The following is a 21,622-nucleotide window of genomic DNA, read 5'->3' on the forward strand; positions in this document are numbered from 1 at the left end:
AAGATGCTTACAGTATCAGTTACCTGCTTATTGCAAAAAACAAGGGTTCTTTGTTGTGTTTTGGTGGGGTTTTTTTTTGCTTGTAAAGTAGCATAAGCTCATGTTTAAGCCTTGCTTTGGTAATAGTCAGTGTAGTTAACACTTGTCATTTTTGAGGAATTTGAGTCCTGGGTGATAACCGAGGCCAGCAGTCCATTTTGATAATGGTACTTTGAATCAATTGTCATATTTTGGAATTTGAGGGAAACAATACCCAAGATATTTTTAAAGAATGTATTGAAGCACTAAGACTCTTAACTGAAACTCCAGAGTTGTGGTTATAAAATTGACTTGCATCAAATGCATAGAATAAATTATTAGGGAAAAGTCTTGCACAAGCTTCTTTGCTCTAAAAGACTGTTCCAAGTTCTAGCATGAGAGTGCATAATTTGAACAAATGAGCAGGCCACTCATGCACTGCAGTGTGAGGCCATGGCTGATGATGAAGCTGTATGGCCCATGTTCCTTTCTCATGTACCTCAATGTCTGCTATGTTTGTTTTTTTTTTGTTTAATTACTCCCTATGACTTACAGGTAGTACTACCTTGGTCCTGTAGTCTCCTAAGAAGAGCTAAACATCCTAGACTGCTGCTGTTTTTGTTGGTTTTGTTTAGCTCTTCTATAATCAGAAGCTTAACTTTACTGAAGTGAGTCCTGTAGTGGATGAAAGAGAAAGGATACCATAAATCAGAATCTTTTCAGTAGAGTCTGTTTTCTGCATGCAGTGCACAAAAAGTGTGTTCAGCTGATGTGTATGTGTCTGGGATGTTTAAGCTATTGAAATTTCTGTTTGTATTATCTAATTATTTGATTTTCTACTCTCTTATATTGAGGAGTTTGAGTGCTCTGCTTTTCAGTTACTAAGAAAATTAGGTATGCTGAAAAAAGCACAGTTAATCCTCTAATAAGAATAAAGAGGGTTTGCTCTTATTGATTAATAATGTCCTTTGATTTATATGTTATTTATGTAATTATTTCATTTTAAGCTGACCAGTACTGTAGAGAAGGAAACTACTCCTGCTTGTCCAGCTTTATTCAAGTGTACAAGAAAAAAATCCTCTGTGTTGTCAATAAAGTTGAGGCATTTGAAGTTTTTTTTGAGTTTTACTCCAGAATTTTTGAGGACACTTACCTGTGATAAAGTAGACTCAAACTTGAGTAGTTTTTTCCTTCCTTCTCTCAAATCAGGGACTTAAAGTGCAACTGTATGTATGCTTCTGCAGTTCAGTTACCATGATACTTCTTTGGGAAAAAGCTCCTCCTCTTTATCCCTCCCTCTGTAAAAGGAATTTGTAATTTTTAGCATCTACCTGCCTTGTCTTTATTAGAAATCATTGTATGTGAACCTTACTACTTCACTTGGGCTTTTAAGTGAAACGTACATAGTATATTTAGAAAAATATTCAGCTTTTTCAATCAAGATTTAATTTTTCAGTAGATGTTTGTAGGCTGAAATGGAAGCTGAAACTAACTGTTGAATATAGAGTTAGCTCTTGGTGACAGCCCTGTCCGTTTCCTAATTTTACAGGCTTTCCTATTCACTCTGCTTTTACAGGTTACATGTTTTGTATGTTCTGTGCGACTTTAGCATGACTGGGATCTACTTTCTGTGCTAATTCTTTAAAGCTGCTGGTAAGTAAAAGATATGACCTTTAGACATGCAGTTCTTGGAGCTGTCACTGATGGCTTGCTGAAGCTGCTGGTTTAATGGCAGCTGCCAACAAATCCTGATAAAATGTTATCCATCGTCAAAGAACGTGGTGAGAATAAACAGGAGATAAAATGTTATCCATCGTCAAAGAACGTGGTGAGAATAAACAGGAAGAATCGTTGCATGAAACCTAGGACTTGCCCACATGTTGGGTACTGTACACAGTTTTAGGCTCTCACAAGAGGACCCTAGAGGGGCTACAGATGGAAAAGGGAAGGAGCCTTCTTAAAAGTGGCATCTGAAGTGGAGGGGGGCAGTTGGAAGTGATCAGTTGCTTACAAAGTCAAAGGCAGTGGCTGAAGCAAGTTGTGGAGCTGTTACTCACCAAATTATGCAATATTAAAACTGGAGAGCATTCACTGAATTTTGGTTTGAATCACTGAAAAGGCAAGGAGAAGCAAACATACGGGGTTTGTTAATACACATTGAGGCAGATAGAACCAGCAGATTCGGGAACGTAAATTCACACACATCACATCCGTAACAGATACAAATAGAATAGACAGATTTACATGTTAACCAGCTGTAATATAGCAGCTGTGACTGTCAGAGGAGTCTGAGGAAAATGGGTGGCAAATAAGTGACTAAGGTTGCATGCTGCCTGTGTATCCTGATGATTGTGTTGGAGAGGGAATACTTCCTTAGACTGGCCTCTAGTCTCAGTAACATGCTTCCATTTTATTAGTAGGTCTGTATTATGCACTCTTCTAACAAGAAAGTCTTTGAGGAGGAGAGCTTCATTTTGTACTTTATTTGTGGAATTTAAACCAGTTCTTCAAGCTGTTCTTGAGTTACCATTTAACTTAAAGAAGGTGACATGGTACATATTAATCTTTTGAGTAACTTCTAAATCCTAGAATAACTCAGGGTTGCAATACTTTGTAGTGTACAAACTCTAGACGAAGCTTTTTACCAGTTCTTTTTCTGGAAGTATTTTTTAACTCTTGCTTGAAGATTTGAAAAATGTTGGTCCCAGCCATGGTCTTTATTGGTATTAGAGACTTCAGGGTTTTGTTGACAAAGTTTACCATTAATTCCTATAACCATGTAATAGGAAAAATCTTGGAAACAATGCCTGATTTATAATTTTATAATAAATATGAAACATGTATCTGTTTGGATCATACAAAAATTTCAGTATTTGGAATTGTTTCTGAATAATTCTTTAGTGGAAAAGAAACCTAAAAAACTAAGTAGATAGAAATTGATGTATTTTAAGGGGTAACCACACACTTCTAGTAACATTAGTTTGAGAGTACTTACCTTTCTAAAAGAGTTCTTGTATTGACACGTGGCATGTTATTGTACTTTACTAATAGCTCCACTTTTGCTGCTAATGTGGGGGATGGGAAGGAATAGATGTCTTGGAAGCCATAGGGAGTTACTGGAAATGCATATGTGGTGCTGTTAAATGTGTAATTAACTGTTTAAATCTGGATTATAATCCATGAAAAATGAAAGAGCAAGAAAAATGTTTTATGTTAAGCACCCATTGGGATGAAGAGAGAGCTATATCTATGCATCTACCTATACACATACTATGTATATTTATAACATTTATTTCATTATTTTCTTCACAAAGTCCTAATTTTCATTGGTTTTGTTTTAATTTTTTCCTGACATGCTTATAAGCTTTTTTTTTTAAAAAAAAGCAAAAACAAGCAACAAAACAACACTTGAAAAATCTGATAGATTAAAGATCCCTTGTTAAAAAGAACTGACTAAAATGATTTAACTATCACTTAAGTGAAGTGCATGTAAAACTCTTTCAGTTATTATGGATCGCTTTACTATTACATGAAGACTCTCACTTTGGCAGAAAGGCTGTTCTGTTCTAACATATTTTTCAGCGAGGTTCAGTATAAATCTCTTTGAATTCTTTTTGGTAGAAATTTGCCTCCAGAGGTTGTGGGTTTCCATGGTACCTAATCCTTATTTAGCAGACACACTTGGTATTTTTACACAGCTGTGGAATGGCAGCAATGGACTTCTGTTCTACTTTCTGCTTCTAGTGCAGATTTTACACCTTTGACCTTCTAACATATTGACTGCTGTTGAAAGCTCTCTGCAGAGATGCATCCAGAGAAAAAAACACCCACTCTGCTGTCATGAAGGGCAATTGCTAGGTCTGGGTATGTGATAGTTGATGCTTGCCAAGTGATGGGATGGTGGGAAAAAAAAAGCTGTGGATCTGTTCTGTGCAGTTGGGAATTCTGATCAAATTTGATTAGTTAGTTTTAAATACAGAAAAATAAAATGCAGCTGAAACTTGCTGGTGTTTTTCTGGAATGTATTGAAGTGCCTTATAAATTTAATTGCTTATAATAGAGTATTTATTCTCAGGAGTGTTGTGGCTGTGGCCAGGGCTGTGTTTCAGGAGAGATTGTTTGGTGCTGCCTTCTTGCTGGTTGGGTAGTTAACAGTCTGGTCTGCATGGGTTCCTGGTAAGTTGTTGTTTCAACAGGAATTTGAAGAAAAAAAGGTACGATATTGTGAACTATTGGCAGAAGACAAAAACTGATACTGAGGAGAAAGGTAGTAAGTTAACAGTAATGTGGATTGGGTTTTTTGTATTTTTCAAAATTGTGAAGTATTTACTTCAGAGGCCATTGTGGACATGTAGTTTTCCTGATAAATAAGAAAATTTAAACATTTATTTTATAGAAGTATTTATCTCATCAGCTCTTATAATTCTTATCTACATGTAATTACAGAATATTTGTTTTAGTTTTGATTGTTCAGTGGCTACTAGTGACTTAAATTAGGGCTGATTGATCTTAGCACTTGAATGGAGTTTATGGGTTAATGGTATAGGTTTTATGGGTTTTTCTAAAAATAAATTAAAAAAAATATTCAATAGTGTTGAGACTTCTGTGTGTAATTCAGAAGCAAGAGAGATGGAGAATGAGAGGTCAAAGCTGTCTCCAACATGAAGTATTTTTGTAACAGGCTTTGAATTAAATTTTATTTCAAGATTTCATTTTTTCCCCCCCTTAAAAATCTCAATATTAGTACTTAGCTATTTCCAGATGAATAAACCTATTTCTAGACTACTAAAGCTGAAAAAAATGCAAAATGTGGTTACAAAACAAGCTTCAAGTGAAATTATTTTGATGCAAGTAGAGAATTCTGCTTTCAAGACTCAGTCTCTTATGAGTGAGTAGTGCCTCTTTTATAGGAAGTAGTTTCATATAGATTTAGAAAGTAGATTACAAACAGGCAGGTGTAAAAGGCCTTAATATTTTTCAGCAAATGAAAATAGCGGGTGTAACATAAAGAGGGAGAAGCTTCCTGCAAGCTTAGTAAAGATGATAGCAGTTTTATTTTTAACCTGCTCTTGGTTGCATCTCTAATACTTACTATGGTAGAATTTCAGTGGAATAAATAAATACCTGTGTGTCAATATGGATAATGTCATGAGTCTAATGCAGAAATGCTGTAATACTTTTTTACACAGGCAGTCTTGAGATGAGTCTTTCATGCCCTTTTCTCCGGCACCGGAAGCTGCAGTAAATAGATATTTTTGGTTGACCTTTTGGCATAGTCTGAAAAACAGACTCTAGGAGACTAAAGCGATAACTTCCTACAAAGTGAGGAAGGTGAATCACTGTTGCTTTTTGTGGAGGAAGTGTGCTGACTGGCTGGTTTGCATACAAAAGTTAAACTTGCATGATCTACTTAGTTATCTCTATACTTTTAGTAAAATCATAATATGAGGTCCAGCTTTATGGAGTTTCCATGTATTGTATTTGTTTTATTGCAGTTTGAGAGAACTCATGAGCTGGCTGGTGTGAGGTCAAAACTGGAGGAGCCAAGTTTCTTCAAAACCATTATTACATTATCATTTGAAAGGCTATAAAGGAGGACACGTTTAAAGTGCTTATAACTTAAGATCGCTGGTCAGAAAACTGTGAAGCTCTGGTGCAGCAGACAGAACCACCACTACTAAACCCTATACAAAAGCTAAAAGTTAGGCATTTTCAAAATGAGCTGGTAATTAAGGTATAAAAGGAAATAGACGAAGAAAGCTGGCCAGTTGTTTTATGTTTTATTTGTTTGTTTCCTTTATGGTAGTATCTTCTGCATAATTTCCTTCTACAATAAAGAAATTATATAAATAGCATGAAAGTGAAGTGTGTTTATAAGGGAAGTCTTTTTGAAATGCCATGCAAGGTGCTGTTGAAATTAATTATGTTGTAATAATTTTACAATGTACTGTTTTATGTAAATCATGTTTTATGAAGTGGGAAAAGAGCAGCTTTTGAAATGTGCATAGAATCAGATAACAGAAACAGACCGAGTGCTATTTGTGTATTACACTGAGTATCACTAGAGTTTGTGTGTGCTACTTGAACACACTTGATCAGAAAACATCATTCTAAACTTGTATGGCATGGGTGACCTAAGACATCTTGATATATCCTTTCCCCTATTTTTATTTTTTTTTTTAAACTGCCCTATTTTAACAGTTTGCCTATATTGCTGCTCTTGTACAGTCAGTCAGTCCACAACAAATGAAACAAGCTCTCTTTATCCAGGCAAGCAAACTTTTGTAGGTCAGGCAAAATTATGATCTGCAGGTAAATAAAAGGTGTAAGCAGAGAATGAGATCTACCCCCCAGTTAAAGTCTTTATTTTGAAAAGCCCAAAGAGTAAAAGCATCTGCATCAGTAGCCTCAGTAAAGTCTTCAGTAAACAAGCACTTTCTTGCTGTTCATGTTCTTTGTAGGGTGTCAGCTGATTTCAAGCATTGCATCTGATTACTTTGGAAATCATTACGCAAACGAAATAACAGACTTCAGAAAATAAATTACAGGATGAGATGCAGTACTTATTTAAAGAAATTATTTATATATATATACACATATATAAAGAGATTATAAAAGTAGCTGCATTTTCCACAATATTTTGGTGTTGAAAGATATGACATTGTTTTTAACTTATTCTGAAATGAAACAGTGAATCATTGTTTTGTAGAGCTTTTCTGGGAAGGAAACTGAAGGTAGTATAGAGTAAAAATCATATGAGGGAAACTAACGTTTTTTCATGTATTGTCCATTCTTTGGTAGTTAACATGAGATTTTGAACCTTTGGTGGCTCAAAAGCCATTACTTTTTGATTTAATTTTGAGTATAAGTATCCTAACATGCCTTGAGAATATGAGCATCATGACTTTTGAGCCTGTAATTTAGTGCAGTTTGAGGGTTGTGAAAGCAAGGATTGAAATAGTTGCGTAAACTGTTTAAAAGTAATGTGCCTAATAACAAAATATTCCCTTTATTCAGTTATGAAGCTCCATATAGTGAGCCAAATACCACGAGTACAGAATAATGTGAAGGAAAAAATATCTTTGTGCCCTGTTTTTAAAAATTGAGGGTGGGGGGCAGGAGAAGTTACTAATTTACAGTTGTCTGTAGTTGAATAGGTCCTGGCAATTGTTTTGACCATAACCTTGGCAAAAGCAGCTGTATTTCTAACTACCATATAATGGCTCACTGGGGGCCTGCGAGGGGGCTGGGATGATGAACTGCAAGTTCTCCTTAGTTCCTTATTTTAAAAAGTGGCCAAAATAATCTTACTATTGGGAAAAAAAAAAATAAAAATCTTGGATACAATTTATTTCCTTTTAATATTAAATGCTGTTTCAGGTAATAGTTAAGTACATAGCATAAATAATGCCTTGAAACATTTTCTGTTCCCTTCTGGGTGTTTTTGAGCTTGGTTTCTATGGCAATGAAACCTATGCAGAGTGTCAGGCCTCTCCAAAAATAACTTCTAAATTTACCAGCATGTATAAGCCAAAATTAAACGGGAAAGGGGAGGCTCAAAGGTAGCTGGGTTCTTACTGTTTTCAAGCAAACTGATGATTCTTTAGAAGAGAAATGGTGCCCCGTGAAGACAAAATTAGTTACTACAAGACAAAATGATATAACCATTGCTGTCTACCCTGCTGGCATAGGGAGAACTTCCATCTTGTCAGGGTAAGTTCTGCTACAGTTGTTGGTTTCCATTATTTTATTTTGTTGTTTTTTCTACCCCAGTGGAGGCCCCTGAGAGGAGCTGAATTTACTGCCTTGAGGAGAGAGTAGGATACAGGACACTTGAATGAAAAATAACAAAAGCTAGTTTCTGTTCATGGAACAACATGTATTTATTATTGTAACTGTAAATAGTCAAGCTGCCTGACCCACTTCATGTGATTTATATGATGGAATATCTGTAAGGAGTTCTATGATTTTTCTTTAAATTGCTGCATCAGGATAATCTTGATGCCTTTCAGAATTTCTTGAATTTTTGAAAGGTCTTTATAATAGAAGACAGGATATATAGAAATACCTAGTCCCTGAATATGATTCCTACAAAATGAAGACCTTTTGAATGCTCTAAAGGGCATAATGATACTCTTTTGTATGGAGCCCTTGGGATGGAATTTTTCTGTTTCCTAATTGCAGTTGCTATAACAATAGAATGACTTGTTAACTAGGTCTTTGAAGGCAAGAAGTCTTGTAAGTATTTTTTCTTCTATCCTCATGTTACTGCCATTATTTGTAACTTACTGAATTACAGATAATGTTGAGAAAGGTAACTTTCAAGTAAGGATGTAGAAGACATAAAAATTAATTTGCTTACTAATGGCAAAGTGGTTTTTCAGCAGTAATATGCTCTTTGGCCAGTGAGCTGCTGTGGTTTTCCATGTATCATCAGGATAGTGACAGCACATACTATGGCTTGGTAGGAAAAATAAAAGTTGGCAGTGATTGAAGTGAAGGCCAAAAGGAGAGGAAGAATATAGGTAACAGACAGAAATCCACTAACGAGACTTTACTGCATCCCCTGCTCATAGACCAGGTTGTTGTGGTGGGGTAGTCAGAAGTACACACACATCCCAAGTGAAGGTGGGTATATCACCCATTAGTGTAAAAGTAAGACAGTAATACTCTGTTATTTGTCTCGTGGCTAATCAAATGACAAGTTTTATTTTTAAATGTTTAGGGTTTTATTTTAGCTATATCCATTGCAATACTAGAACTGTCTTGCAAATTAATTTACTTAATTTAGAACCATAACATTTCTAGCTCTCGGTCAAGCTGTTTTTCTGACCTGCTTGACGTTTTTAGAATCAAGTGTTTTTGTCTTCTCACTTGCCTTCTGTTTCCATAAATAGATGAGGTTATTTTGAAGAGGTTTTGTTTTCTTTGGCCTTAGCTACTTTAAATGGCTGTACATATTTCTTAGGTTGCTACTACTTTTGGATCCCTGCTTATCCATTTAGTGACCTGATTACTCAGTACCCAAAACCCCTCAATAATCCTATCAGTTACATTGAAGGGGATTTTCTGTAATAGTATGTACTCGTCTGTGTACTGTGCCTGTATATATATTTACATATGTGTGTGCACATTGATGTAGTTTATATGGATAAACCTTTTAATCTTTAAGCTATAGAATACAGTATTTGAAGGGACTAATTAAACATGTTGGAAAATGCTTTAGCAAGGAACATTGTCACTTCTAGTTTGACACATTTAAGGAATGTGGTAGTAGCCATATGAGAGTTGTGTGAAGTTGTTCTGTTACACAAATTTCTTTTGAACATTTTCTGTTTTCCGTTCAACTGTCTTTCAAATTTACCTGCAAACCATTGCAGTGTCTTCTGTACTGTTATCCTTAGTTTTCCATTAGAAAGAAAAGCATGGAATTTGTAACCTGCACAATTTGAACATAAGCCAGTGATGTGCCCTTGCTACAAAGAAGGCTACACAGCATCTTGGACTGCACTTGGCACTGGTTGAAAGAGGTGACCATTTCCCTCTGCTCAGCATTGGTGAGAGGCCATGGTGCTGTGACCAGGTTTGGACACCCCAGTATAGAAGGGACATGGACGTACTAGACTGGAGAGAGTCCAGTAAAGGGCCACCAAGATGATGAAGGAACTGGAGCATCTCTCTTATGAGCAAAGGTTGAGAGAGCTCGGTCGGTTCAGCCTGGGGAAGCAAAGGACCAGGAGGATCTCATCAGTTTATATAAATACTTGAAGGGAAGCTGCAAACAGGACAGAACCAAGCTCTTCTCAGTGGTGCTGGGAGGCAGTGGGCACACAATGAGGAGGTTCCCAAGTTCCTCTGAACATCAGGAAAAATAGTGTTGGTTTTAATTTGTTTGGTTTGGTTGGTTGTTTTTTGTTGTTTGTTTGTGGGGGTTTTTTTGTGTTGTTGTTGTGGGTTTTTTTTAATTGTTTGTTTTTCTGTTTCTTTTTCTTATGAGGGTGACTGAGCACTGGCACAGGTTGCCCAGGGGGGTTCTGGAGTCTCCTCCATTCTTGGAGATACTCAAAAGCCATCTGGACATGGTCCTGGGCAGCCAGCTCTATGTGGCCCTTGTTGAGCCAGGGTCTAGACTAGATGATCTCCAGAGGTCCTTTCCAACCTCAACCATTCTGTGAACGTTGATATACCCTTTGATAGAAAACAATGTTGATATTAATATTACCCTACTTAACAAATAATTTCACCTTCTTCTCAGAACACACTTTTTCCAATAATCTGATTGTACTTCACCTAATATGGAATTAATGTTGATGTATTCTTAATATTTTTGTTACTGAAATGCAAAGAATATTCTCCTGTAGGGTGTTCATAAAAGCTGCCAATTTGAAGTTACAGAATTCTTTTTTTTCAGATGTATTCAACTTACTTTATTGTCTGGGTTTTAAATACGGTACTTCCATAGCTGATGTCTAGGCATCTTTCTTGTAGTTTGCACTAGTGGGAACTAGCACTTTTCTGTTTCATGCTAGTACTCTTCTTCATGTTTGATTCATAGTCTGAACATTATCGAGTTAGCTAAAGTAATCAGAAATACCTCCAGCAAGTTTGCTGATGACACCAAACTGTGTGGTGGGGTCAACACGCAGGACAGAAGGGATGCCATCCAAGGGACCTTGACATTCTGGAGAAGTGGGCTTGTGCAAAAAGGACGTGAAGTTCAGCAAGGCCAAGTGCAGGGTCCTGCACCTGGGTCAGAGCAATCCCATGCACAAATAAATGGAGGATGGATCTCCACAAATGGGTGGAGAATGGATTGAAAACAGCCGTGAGGAGAAAGACTTGGAGGTGATGGTGGACAAGAAGCTCAACATAAGCTGGCAATGTGCACTTGCAGTCCAGAAAGCCAAACGTGTCCTAGGCTGCATCAAAAGAAGCATGGCCAGCGGGTTGAGGGAAGGGATTCTGCCCCTCTACTCTGCTCTCGTGAGACCCCACTTGGAGTACTGTGCCCATCTGGAGCCCCCAACATATGAAATACATGGAGCTCCTAGAGAGAGTCCAGAGGAGGGCCGCAAAGATGATCAGAGGGCTGGAGCACTTCTACTATGAGGACAGGCAGAGAGAGTTGAGGTTGTTCAGCCTGGAAAAGAGAAGGCTCTGGGGGGACCTTATAGATTCCTTCCAGTATCTGAAGGGACCTGCAGGAAAGCTGGAGAGGGACTTTTTACATGGGTATGTAGTGAGAGGATAAGGGACAATGGATTAAAACTGGAGAAAGGGAGATTTAGGTTAGACATTATGAAGAAATACTTTAGTGTGAGGGTGTTAAGGTGTTGGAACAGGTTGCCCAGGAAGGTTGTGGGTGTCTCCTCCCTGGTAGTATTCAAGGTTAGGTTGAATGGGGCTTTGAGCAGCCTTATCTAGTGGGAGGTGTCCCTTTTGATGCAAGGGGGTTGGATCTAGATGATCTTTAAGGTCCCTTCTAACTCAAACTGTTGTATGATTCTATGATTGTGTGATAGGAGTTGCTGGATCTGAATTCCACTGTTTTAATAGACATTCTTGCTTGTCCTAGTAGTTTTTTCTGTATATGCAAGTACTACATTTTTCTGTATATGCAAGTTGTCATGGAAAGTATTCCCTAAATGCACTTGAAATTTTTGTTTTTCTTCTAAGCTTCACAATGAGGATGACCCCCCAGAGTCTTCAGCAGCTGAGCAGCCTTCCACATCTACAGAGACTACACAGACTCCCCAGACAACAGCCTTATCTGAAGCAGATACTTCCCCTCCACCGTACTGTAGCATAGCTGTAGAAGCAGCTGCAACCTCAGGTATTTTTCTTACATAAGAGCTTATCAGGGAGGAGTGTGTGAATCAGCACTTGGTTCAACGTGGTACGGTGCCTGTGGTGGTGTTTTCTTCTTTCCCCCTACGCACGCAATTGCAGTAAAAAGCTATGCTTTTATGCACAGCCCTTTGTCTCTTTTTTTCAGAAGAAGCACACTTCTAAATTACACTGATTGTTCCAATTTGGGAGACTAAATGGATGTTCATTAATTAGTGTAATAGGTTTTATTTAAGTCTGCATGTAATTCAGCTCTGCATTTAATCTACATCTTTTGAGTAGTGCTCTGCTATTAGACCTCGTTAGCAATTATCATTGCCTCTTTATAAAAAAAAAAGAACAAAGCATTGATTTGTCAAAACTCACACTTCTTAAGTGTGTGCTATTGTTTGGCAAAAATACTGCCATGAAAAGATACTCTTTGCTTTTAAGGCTTTTGCAAAAACTTCTTGTGGAAAATGAGTAATGAGTGTGGTTTTCTCCATTTACTTATTTTCTCATGAGGTTGTGACTTTTCTTTGGGGTATGAGATTTAACAGCAGTCAACATCTAAGTCCTTGTTTAAGCAAAATTGCTTGAATTTGCATCTCCCAGGAAATGTTTTGGAAGTCTTCTCCAATACATATATATATATATATACACACACGTTGATTAAAGGAGCAATTTCCTGTCACTTTTCTTTGAGACAGGGTTTGGAAGTGTAATACATAGCTATGCAGAATTATTCCTATATATAATGTCTCTGTGGTGGTGTGCTGACAAATCTTTTTACCACGTGACCTGCGCCGACAAATCTTCACCATGTAAGCAATCTTTTTACAAGGTACTGCTGTCTGTAGGAGGAAGCTCAAGGTGTGTTTTAAATAATTTTTATCAATGTTGTTGATAATTATATTCTATATAACGATGCATTACTATTTCAATATATAAGAATGAAGTGTGTGGTCCATTGGTAAAACTGAAATATTGGAAAAACTGATTTTCATAGAACAACTGAGGTTAGCTGTGCTAATAAAAATACAGCGCGATTATCAGTGGAATTAAGTAACTAATTGTTGTTGATAATTAGCAGGGGTTTTTAGGATGGTTCTGTGCATGGCTTTTGTATGATTTGATAAAAAGCATTTGGTTGGAGAGCCTAGAGACGTAACTCAGTAAATAGAATTTTTTGTCTCCTTGCATTGTCTGGGTTAAGGTTTCTGCCTCAAGTAGCAACTAAAAGCACCATCAAGCTGTTCAGTATTTTGTTTTATAAAAATAAAGGGGGTTTTAGACTTAAAAGAACATGAAATACAAATACCAATTTTGGCCTCTGTTGAAAAAAATATACTTTAAATCTCAATAGTTATGTGCATGTGATGTTCAATATTGACTTCTTTCTGGCTTAAAAATGCATAACCTCTTTATTTTGAACAGAAACACACAATGAATTTTATCCTGTACCACCTCCATACAGCGTAGCTACCTCTCTTCCTACTTACGATGAAGCAGAGAAGGCCAAAGCTGCAGCAATGGCAGCTGCTGCAGCAGAAGTTGCCCAACGAGTAAGTGATAAAGTTCTGCTTTATTTCTGTTTTGTGAGACATGTTAGGCTGATCTCAGTATTTACAACAGTTGGGACTGCATTATGGCTTGCTTATTAAAATTATGATGGGATGGTGATTTCAATATTTTGGATGTTTATTGTTTGTGTAGATAGTATAATGTAGTTGTAAAGTACTATGAAAAGTGTATCATATTCACTCTTTTCTGAGGCATAGCTGATTTCTAAACAGCTTTAAAGCCAAATTTTGTCCTGGTCTAGTAGTTCATTCAGTATTTTGTAATCTTTTACTTACGTATCACTACTAATGTTACTTTGTAGAGTTATTGCTGATGTTTAGTGTTTCAGATGGTAAAAAAAAGTAATTAATGAAATAGACTTTCTTAGAGGAAAGAATTCCTACATTTTGGAAGGGGCAGAATCCCAAATAATGTAGATCTTTTTAAAAATGAAAAGTCCCTGTTCATTGCTCCATGAACAGCTTTAGTACTGGAGTTCAAAGAAATAATACTTAAACAAAAAAACCCACACCGTGAGTTACAGTAAACACTAGATTGCATATTAGGTACATATTCAGTGCTTATAATTTTGTAAGAATTAACTTTATTAAGAGCCGGAGTCTTCAAAAGGGAAGACTGATATCTGCAGTTATTGTTAAATGCTAGTTTTGTAAGGAAAAGTCTTCCTTTTTTTCCTTCCAAGATTTTGAATGTGGAAATTCTGCTGTTTATTAGTACTGACCACAGTATACTATACCCAAATCAGGCTTCCAGTGCTTTCACTAAAAATCTTTCAGATGCATTTAAAATCTTGCTGCCTGGAGTGTGCTTGTGACTGGAAGAAATCTGTGCTCACCCAATGGGAGGCTGTTCCTTCCTCGGGGGCTGTGCAGAAGTCACAGTGCACAATACACACTTGAAGGTATGCATAGCTAATGTTTAAGTGTATTTGTGTAACATCCCCAGTGAAGGTGAAGCAAATCTGCTTTACCAAGTGCAGCAGGGAACTAGGAACATTAGTGTGGTTGCTTGCCAAGTTTCTGCTATGAAGTTATGTTTTACAGTTGTAACCTTTTAACTGCTTTTACAGGAGCATGGATTCTATGTAGTCTATCCTTACTACCTGTTGTGTAAGCTGAAGTATTGGTCTGAATGAAACTCAATCTGAAATTACAGACCTTTAGACTTAGTTGGATCATTAGCAACTCAAATCTCAACTTTTAGGGTACCATTACCAGTTCTGTGGTGCCTCAGACAGGACATGTGCAACTCTCTTGCAAGATTCTTGTTGCTTTTAACTTTGTATGTCTAGAACTCTGTGGAATGGAAGTTTCAGCCATACAACATATTCCTTGACCTGAATTTCACAAGGAAAATCTCAGGCTAGGGTTTAGAAAAAATTCAAGAAAAATTTAAAGAAAAAAACTAAGGGGAAAAAAAAAAATAAAAAAATCTTCCGTGTCATCTTAAGCTTTTTTTTTTTTTTTTTGAGAACTCTAGTCCTGTGACTTGTTCAGGTCACTGTGTCCAGAAACATCCTTTGCCCTTCTTTAGAAGGTTTTGGCCAAATTACAAGTTTTTTAAAAATTAGTTTCTGCAGTTAATATGTACAGCTCACAGTGTAGTAAAAGTATGGAGTTTGTCTTGTCTGAACAAGTTTAGACTGCTAATAGCTCTGAAGGGGATGGGACAGCACGTGTGCTGTCACCAGAGAACATTCTCAAATGTTTTGTGCCAGAGTAGGACTATAGGACTAAAAGTAGATAGACCTTATGACTACACTTGACAGCTTCTGGTGAAAACACTGGAACTGAGAAATAAGAATTTCTGGTGTGCTCTGAAGTATTATTACTATTCTTGGCCTTTGGTTAGACAGGGAGGGGAAAGCCACTTGATTCAACTGCAAGGGTATCAGTGATAGGTGGAGGGAAGAAAGACAACAACTCTGAGCCTTTAAAGCTTATGTGTTGTAGGAAGAGAAGTGTGACTTTGGCCAAGGAGGTAACTGGCTCAAAGTGGACACAAGCAGGATCAGGAAGGATGGGTCTAAGTCAAAATGAGGAAAGGCAAGGATGAATGGAGAACAGTGATATACAGTGAGTACAGAGACATTTAAATGAGAAACAGGAAGGAGAAGGATAAACTGAGATTGGTGGAGAATGAAACCCAAGTGGGAACAAAATGTGGTACTGGGAAAGGAGCTGAAGCTGGTGTGTGAGAAAAGAGGAGTAGAGAGGGAGAAAGAATTCAGAGTTAAGAGGTAGGAGAGTAGAATATGGTGACAAAGCACTAAAAAATTTTGTGTAGTCTGCTTTTCCAAAACAGTAGACCTTGACATTGAAGAATTTGCACTAACACCAGAAGGATTTGAATTAAGAAAAATCAGTAGGAACCACACCATCATTTCCCCAACACAGAGACTGGCTAAAAGGTTGTAGACTTACAGCAGTACTAAGCTAGTATCAGAAGTCTACGTAGTGTACCTAAAAGCCACAATCCTAGTGCCTGCTAAGGATGTCAAGTTTGATAAAATTTCTGCTCAGATTGCTTATGTGTATTTTGTTTTTTTCTTTTTCTAAAGTACATGCATGCACACACACAAGCTATATTAAAGAAACGTTATTAAACTTGCAAAACTGAGATTTGGGGAAAAATCAGGCAATGCTAAAGTTGAGTTCCAGTTTTGTAGATTATATTAAAATTATGTGCCAACATAGTTTTAATTACTGCCGTTATAATTACTTTACCATGTGATACTGCCACAAAATCCCAGCCTTATTTAACACCTCTGATGGATTTACACTGAGGTGGACTAAGACTAGTAAAACTGTCTTAACCTGGGAGATGACTAGAATAAGAAAAAAGGTCATAGTGTGGTTAGAGTTGTGGTTTGCCATCTTGAGGGCAAGGATTTTGATCCTTTAGATCTGAATACCCATGGAAGAACAAGTAATTGACTTAAATTTTGCACTACTGGTATGTAGTTAATTGTTTTCTCTCTTTCATTGTCTTGGAGACCACAAGAGTGATAGTACTGTGGACAGTATCTGACTTGTGTATTACACACGTTGCAAACCATGCACAAACAATATCATATAGTTCTTTTCAGCTTTTATTTTCAGCCGTAGAAAATTGGTGCTCTTAGGAATGTGAACTCTGCTGTGGTCCATGCCTTTAGTTCCTTCCTTGTAAAATCAGGATACAATGTGAACAGTTGGAAAAGGTTTGTCCTTGTTACCTTGAGTGTTACATTAAGCTTACGATTGTTTCATAATGTAGTCCAAAGTGTGCATTAAGGAAGGCTACAAACATACTCATTGAGAAGAGAGGAAAATGGTATAAAAAGACATTCCGGTCACTAAATAAATTTCATCCTTTTTTTCCCCTCCAAATCTTAGAAAAGACATTAGTGTGACCGAAGACTTCATTGTAGGTCCTGCATCCACAGATTTTTATGAAAATCTAAACTTAAAATTGACTAAAACTTTCAGGAATTGTTTTTGCAGTCCTTTGTGTCGGTTTTCTAACAAGAATAGATTGTACATAAACACTTATTTCTTTCAAGTGCTTCCAGATAGCTCAATGTATCAAAGCAATCCTAGCAGCCCTATGTTATTAGTAGTAATAGAATTAGTTGTCCTGGCTTGTGATGTTTTCCTTTTCAAATGCTCAAGGTATATTAAAGGTTAAATTAAATGGGCAAAAATACTGCTAACAGTTAAATGACTTGTTTGTATGTTGCAATGAATGGCTTTTACTTAACGCTTTTCAGTTGCATTTGTCTTATGTTTTTCTGTTTTTACATGCTTAGCACGCCCAGTTTAGGGAATCTAGGAGTCTGTTTGATGAAATATTCCTCAGTCGTCCAGAGGTATGGTATAGTTCTATCTAGTTTAGCCTTTTAACTATGAATTTTCCTGCAGGCAAACAAATGCTTCTGGGGTTCATTGTACCTTTTCTGCCCCCACCATTAACTTATCCATATTGTATGCTGAAGTTGTCATTTATGGGTTTTGTTATGTAAATTGACCCTTTCTTCAGAACTTTTTATCTGTAAATCCACTGTATTGAGAAGAGCTCACTGTATTGAGAAGAGCTCAGCTTAGTTATCCAAGGAGTTCCTGAAAACTTGAGTTCTTTATTTGATTAAAGGTGGTTGTCTCACGATAGACCATGCTGGGTTTCAAATTGAAAAAAGCACTGGGAGATAAAAAAACAGCCCTCTTTTTGCTGAAGTTTCAGAGATATATTTGATTTCAATAGATGCAGCATTCCATTTTATGGCCTTTTGCTTAGACAAATTACTCTGTGTAACACACCATTTATGTTGATAATGTATTTTGCTGTTTAGCTGTTTATTTGGTCACAGGGACAGTAAGTTTTCCATTTACATAGATCTCAGCAAGTTCTCCATGATCCTTAATGTGGCTAAAATTGTCAAAACTCAATATGAGATACTGAAACAGCGTTGTGTGTTTTCTGGATTCATGTGTGGCATTATATGACATTCTTCTCACTAAAAAGGAAGAATATAAGTAAAAGATATAATTATTGATAAAAATATCAAAATCGAATAGAAGTATTATTATGAAATTATGTTTCATTACAAACATTAGCAGAGAGAACCATCATTCTGTATTGTCCTTTTTCACTCCTCAACGAATGGTGAGAAACAATTATATTTTCAAGAAAGATCGGGGCAGTTGACATGAACTAGATGAAAGGAGAGCACTCAAGTGGTGCAGCCAGTAAGAGTGGTGCTTGAGCAGTGGCAGATCAGCATCTTCCATCTGCATGGCTGATTGTAAAACCACATAATAATACTAAATGGTGTAGATACAGACTGAATGCAATTTAAACGCAGGAAACTATTTCTTAAAAATTCTGAAAATGTTTATGTTCAGGTTTCTGGAGGCAATGAATAGAACTTGATTTAATATAATTCTCTGTTTACATGCAGTGTGCTAAATTACAGTTTGTTCACACTTACTGTAACAATGCCTACTTGCAAATGTCTGCATTCATGTCCCTGGGTTAGACCTGTGTTTCTCACACATGTAATCCTTAGAGAAGCCTGTGCATATAAAGAAACCTGCTAAACTTGTTATTTTAGTTGAGCAAAATTTTCTTTTTCTGAAGCAGCATTTTGCAAAGAGCATAATTCACTAATTGGTTTGGAAATGTCAGTATGAAGCACAGTAGTTAGCAGGTTGTAAAAAAAAAAAAAGTCCAAAAAGTAATTTATACAGGGTTTTACAGGCCTTCTGAAATTAAAATTGAAAATAGTTTTTGTTGATCTGTCTTGAAAAAGGAACTTCTGTGGCATAATTTTCAGACATAAGCACATTTAAATGTAGCTCTTTATTAAACACCTTTTCAGCCCTTCCTTCCCTTTTCCCTCCTTCTCCCCGGTCTGTCTTGTAGCTGAAGCAAAGTTGAGCTAAATAAACTAGTGCTTTCATAGTCACTTAAGAGGACCAATTAGGGACATCTGAAATTACATAGAGTTGAATTGTAGCCCCTTAAGGTTGTAGTTCAGTTAGCTTTTTGCATTTTCCTTACTATTGTCTGTGTGAGTAGCAGAGTTTTTAAAATCATTTTAACTGATACACATTCCTGGTTAATTAATCTGAAATGAAATTGTGCAGCTGGAATTTCATGGCCATGTTATGAAGAGTAGAGCTGGCTGCTTTGAGTCAGTACAATCTGTTCTACCATAATTTTAACCGTAGTTGTTATACCCTGGTAAATTATTTTGCTGTGTTGACAAAGGTGAACAAGTCAATCACATGACAGGGGTTTAGATCACTGTGACCATTTAATGCCCTTTTAGTTGTGAATGTGTTATACAAAATAACATTTAGTACAGTGACAGCAGTAAGTTAAAATAAAAAGCAAATTATTTCAGTAGTAAGTGTTTGCTGTGGGTGAAACAGCAAAGTAAATCTCACTTGAACTGATCTCTCTTGATTTCGTATTTTTGATAGGTCATTTCTTATCTCAATTCTAATACATGATGATTAATTGGAGAAAAAATAGGAAAAGTGTTACTCATGCTTTTGTTACGCTTATGTCTAAACCATGCTACTGTTGCTACTGACAGCATTATTTAACTTGTATCATCCTGCATTGTTTTAATGTTATTCATTTAAGCATAAAAATTGTCTATTTAACTACTTTTCACTTTAGTGAAGGCTGCCATCATGAAAACTTTTGTTTCCCAGCCTACAGTAGCAGCAATGTTGTACTTGTGCACAGAGCTGCTTACGGAAGGTCTACCAAGTTCTGTTGAAAATAATGTACTGAGAAACAAAATAAACTCATGCTTTCAGTATCTTAAGATCATGCGTTTTGACACGATGGGAGAAATCTTTGGATTGTTTTGATTGACATCTGTTTACTTTCGTTTGATATAAGTACTGTGCTTTTTTGAGGTTAGAAGGCTTTTTAGACACTCGTGATGTGCTCGCGCCCTCTGGTGTCCCAGAATTTTGCTTTGCTTTGCATCTGTTTTGCAGTGGATTGTAAGGTAGTCAAATTACTTAGTGCAGTGCCAGTGCATGAGCAATTTATTTTAAGATACTAACCTTATTCTAAAACTTTATTAAATATTTTGGGAAGCAAAAACTTTTCTGGCAGGAAAAAAATGGAACATACTATGTAAGGACTTTTAAAAAAAATCAATAGCTTGGCTGAATATGAAGATAGTTACAGTAAAAAAAAGATATTTCTGTTGGTTTTCATTGTCAAAGTACTCACCTGAAATAACTTATAGTTTCATTTAAGATTAATAGGCAGTATGGACATATCTTCAATGGAAAATTTGGGCTCTGCAAATATAAGCAACAAATAAGACTTGTTTTATAAATATGCATTATTTTTCTATTAAAATTCCTTGATATGAACGTGTTGCAGAAATGTTGATTTTCTTCTAGCTTTAGAAACATAATTGATAATTTAATCCTACAGATAGTTACTCTAAAATAAACTTTTCACTAAATTATCACTAACCTGTAAATCCAGGAAGAAGAGTATCCACCACGGGATGATTTCAGTGATGCAGATCAGCTTAGAGTGGGCAATGATGGCATCTTCATGTTGGCATTTTTCAGTAAGTTATCTTGTATCCGAGACCTACTGAGGTGTATCTTAATTTTACCTTTTTTCTCTGGAATATAAAAGATAGCTGTGATAAACTGCATTAATGTACTGTAATGAATGGATTTTTTACCATGTACACAAACACTTCCTTTTCCAGATGTAGCAAATATGTTGAACTTTGTTTCTGTGGCATTTGTCACAGGTAAGGGGACAAAGCAAAGTCACAGTAAATGTTTTGAGGCATAGCAAAGCTGCAGTGCCACCTTTGAATTGGGAAACTCATCCTCAAGTTCGACTACCAACTGCAGTTAAAGACTGGATCACATAAATCTGACAATCGATTTTCAAGTAGAAAAAAAATCTGAGAGATCATGAGCCATATCAAAGTTGCTGATGTTAGCATAGTGTGTTAAATAGCTGTGGGTGGATTTTTGGAACAGATCCAACCATGCTCGTTTTCAGGTTGAACTAACTACTAGCATTTGAAAATGTCATATCTCCAGGTAACTACTGATTGCAACCATCCATGCTCTACCACTGCTTCACATACTGTGTGCGTGCCCTGTGCATGTTTTGTAACTCATGTACTGCTTTGAGCAGAGTGGGATTTAGCCACTATAAGTTACTTCTAGAAAGAAGCTGCTCTGTTTCGCCAGTTGTATATTTTTTTCCTAATTTCTGAGCATATTTTCCCTTTCCAAAATAAATGGTTTTGGCCACCTATTTAGAAGCTTGTTTTTTGAGGATGTAGCTGTTCATTTCAGCATTCATCAGGATGAAAGCTGTTTGATTATCCACTACAATATCCTTAGTCTTTTAACGTAGGTCTCATGTTCTCTTTCAAAGTATCTGTATTTAATTTCTTTACTTAACAGAACTGTCACAGAAGTTTTATCACATTGGTGCACGACCTACTAGGACAATGTGGTGTTTGTTTCCATCTTGGCATAAAAGTGTATGTGTCTACCTCACATAGCAAATATAGAGTAACATATATGCATATATAGAGTAAAAAAATGAGCTTTGCAGTCTGCCCTCTTTCTGTAGTTGGACCATAGAAAGGATTCAAGGGTGAGCATGACTTTTTTTTTTTTTTTTTTTTTCCTCCTTTTCT

General features: G+C 36.5%; 1 protein-coding gene across 1 annotated transcript in view; it reads left to right on the forward strand.

Moving 5' to 3' along the window:
* Nucleotides 1–471: 471 nt before the first annotated feature.
* Nucleotides 472–21,622, forward strand: part of NDFIP2 (Nedd4 family interacting protein 2) — a 36,638-nt gene continuing 15,487 nt past the window's right edge. The window contains exons 1-5 of the mRNA XM_010003522.1: nucleotides 472–489; nucleotides 11,695–11,851; nucleotides 13,282–13,409; nucleotides 17,219–17,278; nucleotides 20,431–20,518. Of these exons, the coding sequence (XP_010001824.1) occupies nucleotides 472–489; nucleotides 11,695–11,851; nucleotides 13,282–13,409; nucleotides 17,219–17,278; nucleotides 20,431–20,518 (451 nt within the window). The remainder of the gene's footprint in view (nucleotides 490–11,694; nucleotides 11,852–13,281; nucleotides 13,410–17,218; nucleotides 17,279–20,430; nucleotides 20,519–21,622) is intronic.

This window comes from Chaetura pelagica, unplaced genomic scaffold (assembly GCF_000747805.2).
Source record: "Chaetura pelagica isolate M959 unplaced genomic scaffold, ChaPel_1.0 scaffold106, whole genome shotgun sequence".
Lineage (NCBI taxonomy): Eukaryota > Metazoa > Chordata > Aves > Apodiformes > Apodidae > Chaetura > Chaetura pelagica.